The 22,375-nt window shown below is 43.6% G+C and overlaps 1 protein-coding gene across 3 annotated transcripts in view; it reads right to left on the bottom strand.

Annotated features, from left to right (window-relative positions):
• FRMD4B (FERM domain containing 4B) overlaps positions 1–22,375 on the bottom strand; it is a 596,661-nt gene that overhangs the window by 310,826 nt on the left and 263,460 nt on the right. For all 3 annotated transcript variants that reach the window (XM_078661469.1, XM_078661468.1, XM_078661470.1), the window contains exon 5: positions 3,563–3,647. In XM_078661469.1, the coding sequence (XP_078517595.1) occupies positions 3,563–3,647 (85 nt within the window). The remainder of the gene's footprint in view (positions 1–3,562; positions 3,648–22,375) is intronic.

Below are 22,375 nucleotides of genomic sequence, written 5' to 3'. Positions count from 1 at the left end.
GTTAGTTTCTATTTCCCCTTAAGGGAACAGTGTTTGGTATATACTATCCCCCAGTGACGGCTGCTAATTACCGGTGGTGGCAGGGTGGGGGATGGGGAAGGTTATAAATGAAAACAACAACAAAAAAACACTTACTTTCAGGCCGACAATCTGGCCGGCCTCTGACTCTCTGCCCGCTCGCTGCCTCGTGCTCCAGGTAGCAGGAACAGTAAGCACCCAGGCTCCTGACTTCCCTAGCCAATCACATTGATGCAATGCAGCACTGTGAATGGTCTGTTCGCCGTGGATTGGCGCTTAGGCAGCGATTGGGAGCAGTGGCATGTTCTGCACCCAGGCTGTAATGCAGCCTGGGAGCGGAGCATACAAAGTGCGCATGACGGTTTGGGTCAAAGCGTCATTGCGCACCTTGTAGTGGGCAAAACACTCCTCCCCTGCCCTGCTCTTGCAGCCCAGCCCCGCTCCGCACCAGGAAAGGAAAACTAAAATGATAATAACACTAGTTATTATTATTTTTGTTTTCTTTAACTACTGCTCACAGAGCAGTGGGTGACGCTCCTCCGCCTTAACGGAGGAGCTGCCACTTCTTTCTCCTCAACCTCTTTATTGCATTCATCTTTTTAAATTAACTTGGTTGCACCTTAATGTGCCGTTGTTTGTTTAACTACACTGTTGTTTAGTCGTAGCCCACACACAGTTCTCTGGTGAACACACATAGGTAAAATGGTTTACGCTTGTTGTACTCTCAGTGCTGGTGCTCAGCCACACACCACATCTTATCACATCACCTCTCTGCCCAGAATCAGCCAGTCAGAAGCCCTGGAAGTAGTGAGTAAAAAACACAGGGTGAAAATATTGTTTCTTTTCAGGATAGTAGTAATTTGTATTTACTATATAGAAAGGGATTTAGGCCTCTAACTGATCTTAATTATGTTATTGTAAGCCATTGTCCTTGTCCAAATACAGCATATTATTCACATGGTGTGGAAAAGTGAACCTGTCACTTGACTGCCTAGATAGCGTTATTATAATGTTAACTAATTGTCAATTCGGATTGCTCTTCAGCATGTGACAGAAACTAAACTATTTTCCGCTTAGCACGGTGCGGTCTTGTTGGCTGATGTTTATAAAGTACACAAACTGATCCCTTTGGATTTATCTGCTGGTTTCCTTGTATTGATTCCTTACTCTTATCATCAATGTGTTTGCTTTTGCTGGACGCTGTGTCAGAGGAGGCGCCAACATAGTCTTGTTTTGTTTTTCAAAGACTGATCCCAGAATTGTTATGGCTGGGAGACAATTACTCCTCCTCTTTTAGGGTGTAATTTTTAGTTCATCATTAAAATCCATAAATCCACTACTGACTGTGAATTACTTTACAGCCATCTGCACTCCCAAGTTTGTCTAGAGTCTGTCACCCAGGTTGGTAGTATCACACACTGAACAGCAGGTGGCAGCACATGGTACAGCCACCCACGACAAAGTAATCCTCTGTTGTACTCCAAAGAGAACAAGCATTTGCAAAGCCAATAGGTCTCATCACATTAATTGGCAAACTTTTTCCACTACTATGATAGTAGGGTCTGTAGCAGGTATCTCTGAGGCACGTTGGTAGAGTTGGTTCCGAATAAGAGTAGCAGGGATTCAGTGGGTCTGCCTAGAATGGGGGTCACGAGGATCTAAATTGAGGACAATTGATAGAGCCACAACATTTCCTTATTAACTGGGTGATGCAGGTCAAGATGCGATGAGCACTGACTAAGCATTGCAGACAAGCGGTCATAAAGTTGAGCATATAGGGTGTATAGAGACAAATGCAAGGCATTGTTATAATGAAGCGCAGTGTCAGAGTTGTGTAATAACACTACTGAAATTGCAAGAGTGGGTTCCAGGTCAAAAGGAGCTGTGTTGCCATAGCTGTAGAATGAGTCGAACATAACATATCAAGCTGGGGTGCATTACAGAGCTGCCTAAGCCTCCGGTGGCAATACTGGGTACCACAAGTACGAAATCAGAGTTAGGACTGACTAGACAGAAAGCGCCTCTGTTCAATATTGAGGTGCACTGCCTGAGGTGCATTATGAGCTAGGACTGTAATTATCAGATGATTACATGTCACTAAGGACAAGTACCAATTTGCTTTTACAATATTGGGTGTTCTTTTAAAGGTTATTATTTCCATGTGTCTGTTCGTTCGATTGGATTAAACAAGAACTATAATTCTCAGAATGCATTAGGTTATTAAATAAAAACTCTGAACTAAACCACTTAATGTTTGGAGACATGCCCTCTGTTATCCTAAGCTATGATGACTAACATATAGTGAGACGAGAGGGGATGCAACACCTTTCCCTTGTGCTACATAATGTAAATTGCATTGTCTGGGGTGCACTGAGAATATGTTTGTTGATCCTGTGCTCGTGCAAGTGTCTGGGTGTAGACATTGCACCCTCCACAACAGCAATAGCTTCTGACACCGCTACCAGTGACTCCTAAACCTGCCTGACAGGATGGAGCAGGCTCTCTGCATATTAATCATTGGCTCGCTGCAGGAGAGTGCGCTGTTCTGGAGAAGCTGTGTGCCACAGAGGATGGCTGTCCGAGCAATGATGGGCCAGGCGTTAGGCTCTAGCTATGATGGGTATGACATTACCACTGAATAACACAAAAAAACGAACGAGGGCTGGGGGAGATGAAACATGGGCTCATGGGGGTGGAGAAGAAACTGATGGGGGGAAGAGGGGTGGGATTGGTAACAAGAGTCCTTGTGTAGAAGTGAGCGCTGTGATTGTTAGTGGCTGGAAACGCTGCTCTGACTTGGAGAAGCATGGCTGGCAAACAGCGCATATGCATACCCCATGGAGAATTGTTTATTGAGCACAACTGTTTCCTTTAGTTGTCACGTTTTAAATAAACTACCTGTTCACAAAATGCCCATTCAAGTGAATTGCATTTATTGCGGTGAAATTTTGTTGTCGTAGCAGCAGGAAATCAATAGTTTTCAGTAAAACGAGTGCCACAAGAGATCTTAGCTGCTTTTAAAGAGTAAAAAGCTTGAAATGTTCATATGCCTCTTTTTGCTCTTATTGTTTTTGTTTTTAATGTTAGTTTTTATTGAATACTGATACGGTACCATTTTCTTCTGTAACATGCATGTATGGACAAACAGGGACAAAGGATATGAGAGCGAGGATGGAGCAAGGAAATGGTAAGCCTATGGGTGGGTTGAAGCCCACAGATTGTAAACAACATGTCTCTTTGAGACAGCACATGCGCTGCCTATCTGTCACCTAAAAAGTCGACCAAAGGTATCTTTCACTGCAAGGTATAAGTGACCAACAGGAGTGTTTTCCTGTTTAAGTGATTTTTGTTTAATAATATGATATCGATCTGGGGTATTACTCAGATAATGATTTTAACTGATGAATTATATTTTGTATATCAATGCCAAACGTATAGGTATCTGTTCAGAGACAGAAGAAATTGTAGGTGATCATGTTTTTAAATAGCACAAAAAATATGCAGCTTTGCTAGTCTATAAATCACTCAGAACATGTTGCATTACCTTCTGCACGCACGACCTTGTGTTCAGAAAGAATAATTCCACCGTGGTACTGTCCTTCAAAAACGATATGCTTTCAATGTAAAACCTGAAAAAGAATAAAACAGATGTTGTATGTTTTTTAGGAACGGTTCTGAATCAATGAGTTTATCTTTTTGGCATGCGTCTGCTGTTTCATAGCTGGCATCATTGGCTGGCTACATTAATGCAAATCCATTTCTTCTTTCCTCTTTATTAATGGGTAATTAGTTCGAAGTCAAGTAATGCCCGAGTCAGGCAAAGAGCAAGTAAATAAACAATTGACCCATACAGTCAATTCAGAAATATACTAATAAATGCAGTTATTATACAGTATATACCATGTCAATGTCAAAGTTAAACTCTATAGTAACAGTTTTGCATACACTTAGATATTTTCAGCCAATGGAACAACTATTTGAAGATACCTCGCTGAACTGAATCAAGATATCCAAGTAGCAATCCTAGCTCTGTAAGTATCTACTTTGCAAATATAACTCACTAGCTTTTTTTAAATATATTTATTGACTTGGCAATATCCTTTTTGCAAATGCACGTTTCTCTGTGGCTGTGGGACTCTCACGAGTGCGGGATTTACAGCAAGAATATTATTGAGTACAATGCCAGCAAGATGGCTCAATGAGTGACACTCCCGAGAGCTGCAGGTCACCAGTTCACATCTCGCAAGGCCAGATCTGCTTACCATCTTCCCGAGGTCGGAAAATTTCGATTTAGTTGGCATGACTAGGCTGCATAAGGCTTTAGCCTTTAAAATTCTGCTTGTTTAATTGTGTACACAAGCCCTGCAGAATCAGGTTTTCTTTTTCTTTCCAGAACATCAATCTACTTTAGCTGCAAACCATGGTCTCTACTTGCCTGTAACAAAATAATGTTTAACTGACTTCCCTGGGAAAAGATGTTCTGATGTTGCAACATTATAAGGCCACTCAGCTAAGCCTTCGTAAACATGTAAATGTTATTTATGTGCAAAAGATGTTCATTGTTTTGCTTTGGTGTTTGCATTCCCAGCAAATGATGTGCATTGTTAGCATATGCAAGTATGTGTTTTAAATGTTGTTATTGGTGCTGTGAAAGTAAGATTTTAGTACAGCACATTTACATAATACTTTGCTATGAAGACTGTGTGCTTTTTTTGTCCAAAACATAATAAAAGAAGTGCATTTTGGAAACAGCCAGATTTCTATGATATTCTAAGTGAGTGGAGTTGTTAACCGATCTGCTTGTGGTTATTTAGAGATTCTATTAGATTCTATTTGATGGAGCCAGACATTCTGCTCGTTGCTTGGAGAAGGGTAGGTGCTTGTGGTCCTTTCTGCTTTTAGGCCTATTCACTTTTTACTATTTCTAACATGACTTATTGCCACACCACACATGTTTGTTTAATTCCTTAAAGGCACATTGCATGATTGCATTTATAATGATTTGTTTATGTCCATTCCCTTGCCTGGTAAACTAACGTCAGCTTTCTGTAATAATTATTTTGCATTGGAATTAATTAACAGAATTGAGGTTAGTGTCTCAACCTTTTCCTTAATTTTAATGGCAATATATATGGCACCAAAATTTCTCCATGTCCCGTGGTCCGATTCAACGTAAAATTAAATATGTTTGAGTTGTCAACAATATGAATATATAGGACGGTATTCACAAAAATAAATTTGGTTGTAAGTTAAAGTTTACAACAATACTTACCTTTTTGCACCTGCCAGGAATTCACAAAGTACTTCTCGGAGGTGTAAACCCATTTAAATGTGTGGAGATCCCCTGCAACAAGTACTGAGTTCCAGGTACCTGTAAATCACTCTCATGGGGTGAGAGAGTGAGGGTTTTAAAGCGTGGTTAGCCTTGGAAGAATGTAAACGCCCACTAACATGAAAGCTTTTGTCAGCATTTTCAAATGCCACTCCTTCTGCTTGCTACCATGGAAAGTGTTGGGTTTTTACTTCAGCCAAGAGCTGGGGTAAATGGAATGGATCAACCCACCCACCCCCCGTTTTGGCGGGGATTTTAGGGACGGGGTCTATCTATAGGGAAAAATATTTTCCTGTAGAGGGAAAAATAAGCAAAAAATGTGCGTTTGCATAAGGAATCCTATGCTACCAGTGCAGGTCTCTCCTCTATGGAGAACTCAGCACAGCAGGAAAAGTATGCCACTGGGAATGCTGCATGATTTTCCCAGGAGAAAAACGGAAACCTGCTCCTGGTGCAACTTTCTATGAGAACTCCTGGGAATGTTTAGTAAATCTCAAATCGCACCTAGTGGCAAATCTGAGCGTTCAGATTTACTACTTTCTTTCTGAATACGGTTTATAATGTTATTCAATATATGTTTTAAAGTGGATAAAGCTTTCCTTACATTTCCTCACACTGTGATTTGTGTCTTATTAGGCTCAGTAACCTTTACAGGTTTACTAAATAGGTACCAAAGCTTTTGTTGACATCAAAGACATGTTAACTGTGTAGGGGTGTGATTGCCCGTCACAATTAATGAGTACTAATGAGACAATATGACATACATGTTTTTACATTCTGTGCAGTGGGACACATTTTTGAAGAGTGGCAACATGTAGATGTGTTGAAAAGGGAGACTATTTCTGTCAAGTTTTGTCAGACTCCCCCTGAAAGTGGCAGGTGTTCACTAAACAGAGGCTGGGGCAGAAACCCCGCCCCCCTGACACTGGCAGGTGTCCCACCCCATCAACAGCAGCCTAAAATCTTGGAAGAGCAACTGCAGGGTCTGGCACGGTTAGAAGGAAAGGGAGATTTGAGAGGCGTGAAGCCATTTTAGCTGAATGACAACATCTGCGACAAGACAATGGCGAAGATTATCGCAATTCAGTCTTCAAGACTAGCCTTCGGAGCTCGACCATTTTAATTATTGGGTGCAAAAATATGAATGACGGCCCCTCTCTTTCTCTCTGATTACAATTTTGACTTCATACAGAAGGCTGCATGGATATAAATAACAATTCTAATTAAAGAGCGCACGTGCCTGGTGCTTAATGCATGTGAGATTTTAGTAAAGAATTAAAAAAAACAGTCTGTGCACCAGGCCATGAATGCTTATATTGTATGTTTCTTTAATAAACGAAATCTGAAATTAAAAAAGAAATACAAATAAAGAAATAAAAGTGTTCCAACAATATTTGTGCTCAAGGTTTACTACCCATTTTGCCAGTGCTTAATTTGTAGAAGAGCAAGTGCCAGTCCCCAAAGCTCTGCTCAGAAGCTGCAGCGGAACCAATGCACCGAATACAAGGCTAGTCTGGAATCTATCGCAGGCCTTTTTCCACAACCAGACACTCCCTGTCCCTTTATGTCACTCTTGCAGGTTTCTGCTTTCTCTCTTTGTGACAATGTCAATACTGGAACTGGGAAAAATTTACTCCAGGAACCCATACATTGGGGATCAAGGATTGGCAGAGGAAATGGGTCTAGAGTCACTAGGGGAGGAGTTTGAAAAGCAGCGCATGACAGTCGTTTTATACGCTTATTTAAAAAAAAAATCTACGGCAAAGAAACTGGCAACAAGATTGAACATATGGAACAGTAAATCTGTTCTAATTAACATATTTGGTCACAAAGAGGCAGTATTTTACACTATCACAATTTTGACTCATAAAGTAGCAGAGGGTAAATGTGGCAACACAGCCTGAAACATGCAGATACCGACTGGTATTTTATTTAGAGAGGTAAGTGGGCTACTGCTTTTGACACTGACTCTTTATTTACTTCCAGTTACTAAGTTGCAATCCTTCTAATATAGCACAGTGATCTATTCATCAGCATGAAGGAGCTGCATGGCAACTGTCATGGGTTTATAGCGGCCTTCTTTTTTTCTCAATTTGTTTGTATTATAAGATTTGAAGCAAGGGTTCTTTTGGGAAGGAATAAGATCTTGTTACTACAGACAACCACAATTACTGTGATACGTTTTATATCCTTACTTTGTGTTTCTCCCAACCATTCACTCTTGTCATATAATGTCTACAAGTAAGGGTGATATGAGATTCCTACATCTAATAGTCCTCTTTCTCTTATGTAACTTTGATTTACACACCTTTGTTATTTATTGTGCCTGTGTGTGTTATGTAAAGTGCTCTGACACTCTACACTGGGATGAATGCTCTATAAAATAATTAAATAAATACAATTGTAGGTGCCATTTAAATCAATATTTGTGTAATTACTCATGCAGACAGATAAATCATGCATTCCTACAGTGCAAGCACATCTCTTAGAGGACTTAGCGGAGCTGAACTTAGAGGAGCTGAACAAAGTTAAAACATGCCTCAAATAGTTTGTCTGAAGTGCTCATAAAGTGGTAAAAATCCACGTGCCTTTGTTTCCTGCCATTGCTTTGTTGTTTGGCTCAAGATAGTTCCCATCCTGAATTATACTCAAAGAAAAGGAGGGCTGAAGGCCTTTTAAATCAGGCCTTGGTTCTGGGCCCAGCTGGAAGTGTAAATAATAAAGCCCCCTCGCCGCCTGCAAGCTGCAGCCATTGCAGACAACGTGCGGGCGCTGCTGAATTTTATCCAAGAGTCGGAAAATGACACCAGGACAAATTCAGCATCTACATTTGGGTTGGCCAGATCCTAGATACAGCCCAGAAGTAGCGCTGGAAATGGGATCCAGCGGGATCTCCCTACTTTCCAGCACTGGGCAGTTTTTCTGTCTTTCTCTTCCTCTGTCTTTTCGCTTTGTTTGCTTTACCTCTCTTTCACTTGGTGAATGCCTGATGAGGAAAAATAAGTGCTGGTTCCCATAAATGAATGCTGGTGGTCCCCACCGGCAACCATTGGCTCAAACTAATCACGATATTTTGCTATTAAATGAAAGCACCTGATGTATGGAGTACAGCGATGGCCAAATGTGAGTGCTGAAAACGAGTGGGATGATATCGAGTGCTTATGATCGCCACAAAAGAAATGAAAATGTGATCTCGCTTATGTTTACATTGCTGACCTATTTAAGAATATGTCCCAAAGAAAACCCCTGTGGTTCACATGAAAAACACACACATGTATGGTACTGAGCTAGTAAATAACTGCAGTTCAGGTTCAGGCTATATATTTACTGGAATGGAATGAAATAAAAAATCATCAATGAAAAAATATTTAAACCAGCCGCGCTCTGCAGGAGGCCATGTCTAGAATTGGGGTGGTGAACACATAGCTTGTCATGGCATCCCATCCTACTTTGAAAGTAGCCTCCTGGCCTGCAGCCCACCAGGAAAATGCCAGAAAGCAGAATAGTCAGTCTAGCACTATACATTTAGGATTTTTTTAAAGTGAACTTCAAAAAGAGCTTCCCTGTGTAAAAATAACAGAACATTGAACAAGGATATGGATAGATGCACATACATCTGAGATCACTCAAAAGTGTGAGCCAAAATAAAACAAGCAAAGCCAGTTTGACATGATGATTACAATATCGTTGTGTGTTATATAGCAGCTATGTCATAGTCAAGTTCAGTTGACAACCCTGATGCAAAGCCTATTGGGAATGCAACATATTCCTGAGATTATAAAGAATGTTAGCCATTTCAGGCATCCAAAGACCCAAGTTCATGGAAATGAAAGGTGTACAGCTCATACTTGCCACCTGACTACTTTATTTGTCATAGTAATGATCGACCTTGGGCTTGAGATACCCACTTAGCATTTCCTTATTTATAAGTAGTCAAAGTACATTGGATGTTATGTTGATTTGGATGGGTGAGGACCTCCTCCCATATGGGTATTAGACAATAAGAAATATATCAGTATACAATGTACATTCACAAACATCATTGTTATATTTAGTTTCACAGATTTTTGTTTGAGTAAAATACATAGTCCTGGTTGCCCTTTAATACGTTGCTTCTATCCTTCTTTTCTTGCAATGACCTTCTTAGGTTAAGAATGTTTACAAAGCGCACCCATCATGTCTTTCCCCTGTTTGGCGGTTCATTCTGGCTGAAAGCCAGGCTGGGAAACATCACAGTGCCATGTTGGACAGTGGCGGCTCCCCCATTGGGGCATGGGGGTGTCGCCCTACTGCTTTCTCGCAGTGCGAGAAGGCAGAAACATAAATGGTAAAAACTACCATTTATGTTTCTGCCTTCTCGCATTGCGAGAAAGCAGAAGTGCCTCTGTGCCTGGATTGGGGCGGGCGGGTGGCGGTCCTGCTCGAGGGCAGGGGGGAGTGGCTTGCCCACTGTTGTGGGTACTGGGCCGACCAAACAGTCAGTACCCACAACAGTGGGCAAGCCACTCCCCCCTGCCCTCGAGCAGTACCGCCCACTCTCTCTTTTTCTCTATGTAGGCTGATGCAGCAGCCTACATAGAGAAAATGGCCCGGGTGAGGCGCGCTCTTCTGCGCCTGCAGCGTTATGATTGATAGAGGGGAGGGAGGGAGGCTGCCTGTGATGCAATGAGATCTGCAGGAAATTTGGAAAATGCAGGACGGCGGGAGTTGGGACCCATCTGAGGTGGCGTGGCCGCGCGGGACGATAAGTTTTATTTAATATTATTTTTTAATTAAACCTCTCCCGCCCCCACCCGTGACGACCCCATTTCCACCCCCTCCACCCACCCGTCATGCCGTCCGCGGTTGCGAGACCTAGTGACCTCGTGGTCGGCTTGAGCCTCTGAGCCTGATTGTGTGGCCTGCCTCGCATACACAACTTGGCATTTGAAATTGGCCGTGGTAAGCTCAAAACAACCCCCAAAAGAGAGGGATGCAGTGTATTACAATGTGGAAGAAAAATATGAAACCTCAAGACTTGAGTGTTTTTCATATCTTGCCAATGAACAAGCACAGTAAAGGAATAAGCACTGTATAATGTTCAAGGCCTGCAGCGAATTATTTTGATATCTAATATGTGCAATAAGTAAAACAAAAATCCGATAATTATACTGAAATAGTGTTATTGTGGAATTGCCCATAGGATGACTTATGTTTTCGAAGATTTGGTACCTAATTCTTGTCTGACAAAAGTGTGTCAATATTTTTACGAATATTCGAGGCGCTGGAAAGTTCGTTGTTGCCAGGGCTGTTCGTGCTCACACCCTCATTAATTTCTAACGTAGTGCCAATAAGTCCATTGGTGTAAACGTGAACGTGCAGAGTGTCACTTGAACATGTAGTGCATAGCATGTTGTTACACAAGTGTGAACACCCTGCCCTTCCTCTCTGATGACGCGACTCCGGGCCTCCCTGAATGACATAACAAACCATAGATCCAGAAGAAGGGACTTATCTGCAGGGTGTGTGTCTCATCATGTCACATTTCTTTGAGTGAATACTGTTTTTGGTACGGAATCCATGGACTCCGATTAGGATGTGCAAGTCCCTGTGTTGGGTTTCACAAGTGATCAGTAGTAGGCAAGGCACTTGAGCACACCCACTAACTTTACAGTGTTTAATTTGGCACGCAGTAGGTTTAAGTCTTGTCGTGTGAGGGATTGGGTCGGGACCTTGACTGACATTAAATGGTGACTCCCCATCCTTGAATTATGTTAATGTTTCTGAAAGTCAGCCCTTATTTAACTTACTGCGCAATAAATGATAACGGCCTTTGGTGGGGCTGGCTCTGTGAGGCATACAAGGCATCTGCTGATCACGTCACAGCAAAACAACTTTCAGTAGCACGAGTTTAGAAAGGACAAGAGCCCGTTTGTCTGTGGACCTTGTCAAAGCCTGAAGCCTAAGCGAGTAGCGAGAGAGTCACCATCAGGTAGCAACACACTCTGTGCCGACGTACGTTTGCTGGTTCGCTGTCATTATTCCTCTAAAGCAGAAGTGATATTGTAAAATATGATTTTAAAATGCACTTGTTCCATTAAAAACACTTATTGCATGGGTAGCATGCTTTAAAGAAATGACTTTTTGGTTTCAAGGCCGCCTTTATTTCTCCTTTAGATATTGTGTCTTGGCCTTATGGATAATTATTCAACCCATAGCAGAGTAGATTCAAGGACCTCACAGATTTACGTTAAGCGCCCAGGGTAAAATTTTGCCAGTGACATTTTTTATTTTAAAGTTCCTATTGTGCTCTCACTCATGGTTCAAATATCTACAGAGTAGCCTATTCGCCTCTCTAGGGTATGAAGTATTATACTCTTGCATGGTTGTGTATTGCTAGGTGTTGTGAACATTTGCACTAGATGAAGCCTTATATGCCTATTCACTTATTTCGGTTAGTGGAAATACATGTACATAAGGTTATGAGCATATATCCTGCCAGCTGTTGCCTACAATATGTTCCTGTATTTATGGTTAGTAGCCGGCGTGCTAAAAAGGCTTTTCTGCCGAGGGGAATAAAACATCTGCTAAGCCGAAACAACAGGTTGCCATAGTCCAAGCCATAGTTGGATGGGTGGGCCTAAGAGTTGCAGAGAGTTTGTTCAGAAGGATGGGTGGATATATAATGAATGAATGGGCGAATGCTCCATATGATGGACAAATGAATGGATACTTTTCTAGTATATGGATACAAGGATGGGTGGGTGGATGAGTGAATGTGATAGTCTCTAGAAGGATGGATGTATGGATTTATGCATGAACAGATGCTGTGAATGATGGAAACATGGATGATTAATGGGGGGATGATCGGTTAATGATGAATGGGCTGAACACCCTTATGTTGGCTCGACTCATTCGCTATGTAAGATGAATCACCAACTTTTACGCACCACCACTTTGAAATGTCACCAGTCGCCACTGATATTGGAATAATGTCTAGTACACATATTTGATAGAAATTATTGCTAGGTGGCAATAACACATGCAGTGGGTACTGCAACCTGCAACCTGTAAGAAATATTCCATAACTGGAAATACTCACTTATGCAGTTTGTTATTGTTATAATGGAAGAAGTAGTAATGAACTTGCTATTTCTATGTCAGAGGCCATTAAACATCCTTACTGGATGTAAGGAAGTTATGGTAATGTTTACGCTATATCAGTGACCCATATATTATTATACTTCATTCTAAATATGCTTTCAGTCAGGTGCAATCAAGTAAAGATCATTTCTCAAGTTATAATTGTATGTTTGATGTTTATACATCAGGTGCCACTGCCCCAGGGCGCAAGGGGCATGTGAGCCCGTTTTCTACACCGCTGGGGTGCTGTAGGCCGTAGACACTTGTGCAGCCCCTTCTGTAATACTGAAGGTGCATTGCACATATAGCATTAGCTCTACCTTGCAAATCTGTGGGTGTGGCCCATGCAAATGAGTGACACATTTTGCCTCTGCCCCTGTGCCATATTTGTGATGCGGGTGTAGAGGCACAAATTGGGCGCACAAAGAGGTGGCCCTCTACAGGGGGGAAAGAGGGTCCTATAGGACCCCAGACATCACCCTGCAGGTGGATGCAATCCCTTCCTGCATTCGCCTACAGGGGGATCTCTGTCCCCCCTCTATGGTGCATGCGTGTGCCGCCTGCACACTGAAAGACAGTGGCAGCTTCAAACAGTCACTCTGTCCTTCACTAATGCACTGCTCCCATGGCAGACACAGGTTTGCACTGGTGCAGTATGGAGCAGACAAGGACAGTGCGCCTGTTACATAATTTGGGCACTGTCTTTTTACAAGAGGTACTGTTTGATTGTATATTAGTGACATAGTGTAGTTTATACATCTCTCTTTTTGCAACAGGTGGTGTTTGCTTGTAAAATAGTGACATATCGTGGAGGAATTACAATTTTCAAGTTCTTTTTATACATCTTATGCTCATGGCATGATGTATGGTTTTCCAGTACTCGGATAGATACATGACATATTTTACCAGTTCATTTCGAAAGCGATCTGCATCCATATTTTAACAGGTAATTATAGTATAACAGCATAATAGTGGGCAGGTAAATTCTTAAGATGCTGTATTTACTGCATAATGCAGAGTGTTACAGTAGTCGTTTAATTCTTGACATGTAATATGTTCAAACACTTCTGTATTCTTATCATATGGGACCTGTAAGAACTGGGGGTTACCCAAATCTCAAAGGGGGTAGCATGGAACCAAGCGGGCAGGCCAAACTTCGAGGACATGTGAAGCGCTCACGCAGTACCCACAGACGACACACCAGGCACAACACAAAAGAGGCAGGACACCAGTTTGAGTTGGAAAATTAAGCAGTTTAGTATCTCCAACCTGCAGGGCAAAAAGGCATCAACAGTGTCATCATAACACGGCGCCAACTGGCACAAGAGCCAAGTGTATCAAGGGGGGATTATTTACATGGGAAGTAGGGGCTGAGTCTGTAAGTCCATCTGAAATAAAGAAGAATCAATTAACATTGAACCTGGGGCCAATATGGCGGGGCCAACTCAGGCTCTCTTCCTTAGGGGGTGGCTGTAATTTCAAAATCCCACCTTAGCACACATACATCACAGGCGTGATACGCCAATCCCCACCCCTGTAAGGGAATAACAACAGGTTATCACAGTATACACTATACAGGAACACCTGTAAGAAAACAGCAAGGCTTCCTCCACCATAAACTAGGGGAATCAGCCATCAGGCGGAGCAGGCCTAAATCAAGAGAACCTCAGGCAACAGTTAAAAATGTACATTACATTGGGCATATCACCTGGCTCTGCGTATCAAACCTTGGCATGAGCAGGTAACTTTCAGCAGGCACCCATTGGCACCCCTATACCTCTAGGCTCCCTTAGACGCTTCCTTCCTCAGGCTTCCTTAATAACTGGGGACCTCAGGGCAACCCATGCAGTAGGAACTCATATTTGCAATGAGGGGGAATGAGGCTCTCTACTCCAAAATACTCAAATAGGGCAACCGGCTCGCTCCCTTGTTGCCTGGTAGGACAGTTAGGTACAGGCGATGTAGGGCAGTTCAATACTTCTCGTGCCCAAGTTGCAGGTGCCCTCTGCCAGACGGGCCGCCTGATAAAGTAACACAGTCCCCGGGGCGGGCACCGGCAATGTACCCCATTGCCCTCTTTATCCCCCACACAGTTAAATGTAGGCCCCACTCACCGGGCTCTCCTCGATGGCTCCTGCGGGGGCTCAGTAGGTTCTGCAGGCGTCCTCTGGGGTCTCCTCTGCAGGGGGGGACCAGGCACCGACAATGTGCCTCGAGTCGTGGGATCCTCCGGTGATCTGTGTGGTCACTCGTGGTCACTCGGGCCCACAAGGCCTCACTCAGGCCTCAGCGTCGCAACCGGGGCTCCCTCTTCACTATGGGGGCCCCGCTACACAACTCCTGCTGGCTTCGGGCCTCCTCTGGACTCTTTCCCTTTCTCAGGGTCCCGGGCTCTCCACTGAAGGACGCAGGGCTCCTTTCCAGGGGAGGGGGCAAGTACTGGCAAGGTACCTCGAAGCCCCTTCCTTCCCGCGGCGTCACTCGGGCCCCTCCTCCTCTCACGGGGCCCGGGGGGATCACTGCACCTCTGGGCGGTCCAAGTGGGGCTCCCTCGTCTTCACGGGAGCCCCGCCGGCACACTGCTCTGGCCGCCTCAGGTCGGGGAGGTGGGGCTGGCACCGACAGTGTGCCCCGGCCCCGCCTACCTCACTGGCCCCTCGCGTGGGACCACAGACCGGCGGGGTGGCCTCCCGCTCCGGTCGCTCCTCTCGGGGCTCCATCCTTGGCACGGGGGCCCCGCAACGGTGCTTCACCTGGGTCCCCCCTTTCCTCACGGGGACCCAGGGCTCCCGGACGCTCCTCTTTCCGGGCTGCCGGCCGGCAGCCAATCCCTGCGCGGCCTTCAGGGGGCACGGCCGCGCAGGCCAATCCGTTCGCGGCGGTGGTGGGGGCGGGCCGATGATGCGGTCAGGCCCCCGTCACGTGATGAGGTAGACGGCGGCCTCAGGGCCTAGCGCGGCCCTTCCCTCACTTCGGCGGCCCTCTCCTGGCACCGGGGGCCGCCGCGACGATGCCCACAGCAGTGGGGGGTCCCTCAAGCGCCGGGCCACGGCGGTGAAATCGGCGACAACGAGGCGCAGTCCTCCAGCAGCGCCACAGTCTCCTCGGCGGCAGTAAGGGGTAGGCTCCCTTTTTTAATTAATTAATTATATGGCGGACAGCGCGCCAAAAACGAGGGTAGGCTCCTCCAACGCTATTTCTCCTCACAGTCTCCTCAGCAAATGGCGCAATTTCACAGCGCACTGCTCCTTCCTCAGACCACACAAAGGGGGCAGGAATTTAGCCTTCTCTAGCACTTCACCACACAGCGCTATGCAGGGCACAGTTCGAGTTTCTAGCGCTTCACAATTATAGCGCTTCCCCAGCTGTACAGTTCAGATCAGCGTTTAACTTCACCCAGCGCTTCTTCTCAATTATAGCGCTTGACAGGCAATGCCTTAAAAGGGGGTGTCAGTTCCTAGGGGCATACTCTTCCCCAGCTGGCGCTTTGAAGGGGGCCACAGCTTCACAAGGGGGCAGACAGTCCCACAGCAATTCCTCAGGGGCACACTCCTCACCTCCTGGGCGCTTCTTCACGCAGCGCTGGCGTGGTACCCGGTCCAAACAGCTTCAGTGACCTGGGTAGGGGCCCTCCCTTGTCAGGGGCCCATGGGGACAGCAGAGGGGGGGGTTATAGGGGTGCAGGGCCCAGCTCACAGGCCCATGTGGCGGTAGCACCTCACAGCAGGTCCCCTCTCTTTCTTGTCCCAGCGCTGACTGACTCTCTGGTGGCACATCGCCCTTACTTATACCCTCCTCCCAGGCAGTGCCAGCACCTTCTAGAATGTTGGCAAAACTAGCCTAAACTGGCTCAAGGGGAGGGGGTGAGCACCCTGGGTGCCAGGCTTTCCCTCCAAAAGCTAAGGGTAGCTGGGTAATAATAACTAGACCGCTGACCTATGGCAGTACAGTGGCACAACCCATGGCCATGGCATCCATTTTAAGCACAGTACATTTCAGTCAGGTGCATTTTTAACATGGGGGAATATTTTCTGCACACCATTTAACAACATTTAATTTTACAACAGGGCAACTCTTACCACACATGGTTCTTATATGTTTAATACCATGGGGGAGACATTCAAATTAGGGGGGGCAAAAAGCGAAAAATTTGGAGGGAAAAGGCCAAGTCCAACAGGACCCTTTTCTTATACAATGTGATATTTGGTCAATGTTATGTTTTTTTTTAAAATTAGTTTCCCAAATGTTATGTTATTCTGGAATATTATATATTAAGACTCTTTGATTTTAATTTCTGCCTCTTTGTTGAGTCAATTACTTACAATGTCCAAGTTTACCTTGCTTTCGCTTTTACGTTTCCCGAGATTAAGTTCTCGGCCTCACTGTTGTTGCTTTTCTTTATGTGGTCCAGACTCCAGACCAAAGATTCAGGATGTCCTGCCGTGTTCATATTGTGTGATACAATACTCCATAAGGGGATGCCTTGGGTCTCATTTGCGAATTTTTGATAATGTTCTTGAATCCCAATCTTAAGTGAATGACTAGTATATCGCAGTCCCTCGTTTTTGTATGTACAAATCCTTATTAAATGAAAATGCATTGTTTGCAGACAAAATTCAAGCATGTTTATTATCAGTTGATTAGCTGTCCTGAAATGTGCTGATATGACTGTCAACATTGTCCTGATAGCTGCTAAGCAGCGTTGAATGTTAAGTGAAGAGAGCAAGCTGGCCAAGTCAAGGGTGACCAAAATATAATCTTTTTGCCATACGATGCTCTTAGGATTTTGGGAATATCTTTGGTGTCTCATACGCACAATAGTAAGTCCTGCATGATAAGATAAAGCCGAGAATGAATATATTCCCTTAGGTTTGACCATACAGATTGATTCCTGAATTTATAGGCCACTCACATGGGGGAAAGCCTCCTTTGTTTACTTTAAGTAACATGGAGAATATAAAAATTCTTGAATGGTCAATAAATTGAACGGTTTTGTTATCTGTCGTAGATAAACTTTTAGAAAACCAGTTTTTAACTAATTGTGTCAATTCCCTCTGAGTTCTAGTGGATGGACTTTAAGTATTTGTGTTGGAAAGCCCATTATAACAAAGATGTTTATGAGTGATGGGGTCCCTATACTGATATTTTTCGTACATCTTGTATGTTGCAGGCAGATTACTTGCCAACATGAGCACTGACAAAAACATTGAAAAAGACCTGCTTCAGTGCAAAAAAGAATTGCTTTCTTTACTGAATGCATGTTTGAGATAAAGAGTTAAACGTGACAAAAGGTGTGATAATTCAGTATACTTTTCATAAATAAAATAATCCCTCATACATCCCAAAGAAGACAGAAGACACATAAACAGTCAACAAAAAGAGGCGTGACTATACCATTGCAGTGGACTGATCCAAGCTGTGATTGGCAGTGTGTCCAGCCAAAGGCTGAAGGGTCCTGAGCCAAAGAATCTAATAACTGAAGAAGGCTGAATAAAATACAATTTCCTAATGTATAGAGGATGTACAAGAATGTAATATTTTGACCATGAATGGCTCATTACACATAAATACTAAAAAATAGAGTAGGACCATAAGATACAGCGCTGGGTTACCTGGCTGATCATGTTTTTGTTTCAGAAGGCAATATTACATCTTCCCAGCATTAGTGCTTCCCTTGCACATGATAGGATTGTAGGAATAAAGTCGTTTTATGTGATTTGGTAAAGACAGCATTCTGTGGATTTCAGGAGGCAGTTACTCAGTCTCGTCCTTTGACAAATTTCTTGTCCCAGAGAACTTCAGGTTGATCCACTGCCTTATGATTTGTATTGTAGGTCCTGCCTGTGGGAATGGTCTCCTGGAACAACACATGCAGGTCAAATTTTTTATGAAGTCTGGTTTCAATATTACCATTTAATTGACCAGATCGACAACCACAGCTCGCGTTGCTTGATTTTATCATGTGAGAGGCCTGATCACATGCAGGCGGGCCATGTTGACAAGGAGTGTTACCCAATGGGATAGAAGCAGGGATGGGAAGCAGGTAAAACAAATAAAGGAGTCAGGCAGGGGTGGTAAATGGAGGAGATAAACAGGTCTCAAGGATGGGAAGCATGATGGGTGAGGTGAGGGTGGTGGGGTAGATCAGAATAGTGTGAGGACAAGAAAGCATTACAGGGGGCATGGTGGTACAGAATAGCATCAAGGCAGCAAAATGATGAAAAGAAACGGGGTGCTAAGAGAAAAGGGTGGAACTTTGAGACAAGCAGGTAACCGAGCTATGCAGTGGATGACAAGATTTCCGGGTAGTTGTTTGACAGAGAAGAGAGGCCAATTAGTGTTACAATGGTCACTTACTGTGCATTACCAGAATTTCAGTTACGAAAACCTTGTGCTGCCGAAATGTTAATGGATGTGGCTAGCCACATAAAATCTGCTGTGGCAAGCAGACATTAACCTGACTACATTCGTTTCACCTGGAACCATTTTATTAGAACAGAAGGTTCAGGCTGTGCTGGCCAATCAGCTTGCTCAGAAAGAGGACACTGCCTAGCACTAAAGATCTGTTTTTCAGAACTCTAGAATTTGTGATGTGATATGGGACCACCTACCAGCCAGAATTTGACTGTGAAAACTGTATCTCCTGCAAAAACACACTTAATAGACTAGCTTTTCAAAACTAAAATCTCAGGGCCCCAATATGGATTCCCCTTTAACTCCGTGGGGAGAAACCATGCCAGAATAAATGATTCTGGTTGGTATTTTCACAAGTTAATGGAATCACGATTGAAACTCAGTGAAATGTGGAATAATGCACCAAACATGGATTTACCGGGTCAATTTATGCAGGTTTTGCCAGATTCCAGGGAACTCGTAATGGGACCCTCAGAAGGAGGTTTCTAAACCTCTCTGCCGCAAAGCAAACATGTTCTGTAGCATTATGTACATTTTAGAGGGCTGTAACATTAAGGTACCTTTCCCTCACCTTCATTATGTGACCAGTACTTGTGTCCTGGAACCATGACTTGTGGGCCAGGTAGCAAAGACAAGATAGCGCCCTTCAGAAAGTTCAATAATTCCATGTCAAGGAACTATGAGGAATGGAGGCATACATGCCATTATATGTTGGCTGTTGGATTGAGATTGCCGAGAAAGTTTTTGCCAAAACTGCAATGAAATTCAAGATTAGAAAAACTTGTGGTGTCATTACTGATGATATTTTATCATGGACAGAAAAGGGGCTTTTGTGGGCCTAATTAGCTTGAGATAAAAGCAAATTGCTGGAATTTACCCCCTGTTCCATGGTTCCTGGGGATATTTTGTTTGTGCGGGGGCAGATCAAGCTTTAACTTTGACTGGGACAGAAACCCACTTTAATCTAATTTTCCAAGTGGGAATATGAGGGGGATTGCTGCAAATCTGTGATAATCACGGAGGATTTTTTATTTTATTTTGGCAGGAAAGTAAGAGTGGTACATTTTAAATACATTCTGTATGAAGTGATTTGGGGCAGTGGTTTGTGCAATATTCCAATGCTTTGCCTTATTCTAATTTCCCATATTTATCATTGATTCTGCCTGGAAATTGCAGCTGTATCACAATCCAGTGATTTGCAATACAGGAACTGTTTGAAATTTTGCTCTCTCTGCAGAGTCACCCTGGATTTGTTTGCCTTTTGCTGAAACCTATTTTTGCTACCTAAGGAACTGAGTTCATTTTACTCCTACTAACCAATTCTAAATTGCTTGTGGTCCACATTTCAACATGATAAAATTGGTATTGATTGGCATATTTATCTTACCCATAAGCCCTGTTATGGTACCAAAATGTACCCTGTGTCTGTAAGGTAAATGTCACAAGTGAACTACGTTAGCCATTGTTCCATCCACTACAGCAACAGTGTAAACATAACTGCAGGTCTCCCACCAGTAGCCTGGCTTTGCAAGTTATAATTGTGAATTAGACCTGTCAAAATAATCTCTTTTGAAAGACCTACACCTTCCTTTTGAATATTCAGAATTCTCCCCTGAGTAGGCTTTATTGCCCTCAGGAAGGGTGCATGGTATTTACAAGTAGGACATGCAGAAGTTTAATATTAAACATGTCTTTGCAGTGACTAGCATCTCAAAGTTATTTTTACTGTAGCAGGGTCAGCTGTTCCACTGGAAAGCTAAATTAAATATGAATACTGTTTCTTGGAAATGGGACTAAGTAGAAAAATAATTAAACATCTATTTTTAATAATAGGTAAAAATCCAATTGAATCATGAAATCAGATTTTTTCTAGATATTATGGAAAAGTAACTTTTAGAAAGTAACCTTTACCCTACTTGATGTCCCTGGAAGCTACATCTCCATTATCCTCTCCAGCTATTGCAACTTCTCCAGGGAGCAAACAATAGGCAGATCAGAATGGGCAGGAATTACCTATCTGAACCTGACAGAATATGTAGGGGTGGCTGGGAGGATCCTTTTTGACATTAAAGTGTCAGGTCATGCTTCAATGTCACATCCTGCTTGACAGGTCTGCTGGGGTTTCATATGACACTTGAGGCACACTTCAAATAGGCCTCCCTTATCACGGGCAAATGTTAGCTGACACGACTAAACTTTTGTTTCTGAGGTTGTTGTGGGGGTAAAGGGACTGCCTAAAATCGGATTTTGCTTTTGGATGCTGGGGGCCAATAGGATTACCATTCTACACCACCCAAGCACATCCCCGGTGCTCAAATTAGTGTGGCTGGAAACTTCTTGAAAATGCCTAATGTGGGTAGAATTAGCCACAGGAACCTTTACATCATTGGTTAGGGTGTCCCCAGGGGTCATTCCCATCCACTAGCTCATGGTAGGCATAAATGTGGCATCTCCAGGCACCCACTTCAGGTGGAAGTCACCACTGTGTAGTTATAATTAGGCCAGATTTCCCACAGGAAGAGCGTTTTTTGTTTCGATAATAACTTTAGTACTGTTTGACAAATCTCCACGTAACTTTTTTTAAAGTTAATCCACTTCAGCTCCTTCATGGAAAGTTTCTCACTGATCTGTCAAGCGTGGGCAAAAAACGGGGGGCTCAAATTGTTGATTTCCCATGTTAATTCTCATAGGAAACGTTGCTGTCCGAAACAGCAAAAGAAAGGCCATGCACAGCAGAGGGCTGGATGGCCACAGGGGTGTTGAGTGCAGGGCCAGGCCAGAGACCAAGCTCTTCGGCTAACCCTCCATTGCACACAGCCAAAGGTCATATAAAGCAGGGGATTGGCTGGCTGTGGCGGAGTTTGGCGAAGGCCTAGCCAAAGAAAAGGTCCTGTAGCAAGCCACTGAATATGGCTGAAAGTCTTGTGCAGCAGGGGTGGGAGCCGGCTTTGCACAACCAAAGGTTTTGCACAGTGGGTAGATGGCTGAATGTGATGTGGTGGATGCAGTGCCTGTCTAGAGGTCATGCCCTGAGGCCAACCTCATGCTGCGCACATTCAAAGGCCATGTACAGAGGTGGTGTTGCATGTAGGATGCCCAAGGGGGTTGTGTGTGTGCAGATGTTGAATACGATCAAAATCATTAGAAATTCACTAATACAAAGATTAAGGTTAATGAGATCTTAGCTTATGTAAAAAAAATCCAGAAAATCACTGAAACAACTAAGTTTAAAGTGATATTATATTTAGGTTTTGAGCGGAGCTAAAAACGATAGCTTAGAAGCAAACAATCCCAGTTAAATTGATTAGTTATAGTTTACTGAGCTAGATATAATGTCCACTGCTTATGATCTCACATATTATATGACATGTTAAATTACATCATTGATGACATCACTGATGTGAATAAAATAATACCTGGAGGCAGGTGGACGCTCATTATGTAATTTTCCTATAAATCAGAACTGCCATTGGAATTTGCCAGAATGTA

Source organism: Lissotriton helveticus, chromosome 9 (assembly GCF_964261635.1).
Source record: "Lissotriton helveticus chromosome 9, aLisHel1.1, whole genome shotgun sequence".
NCBI lineage: Eukaryota > Metazoa > Chordata > Amphibia > Caudata > Salamandridae > Lissotriton > Lissotriton helveticus.
Note: the sequence above shows the minus strand (reverse complement) of the source record. Positions and strands in the feature narration are given on the sequence as shown.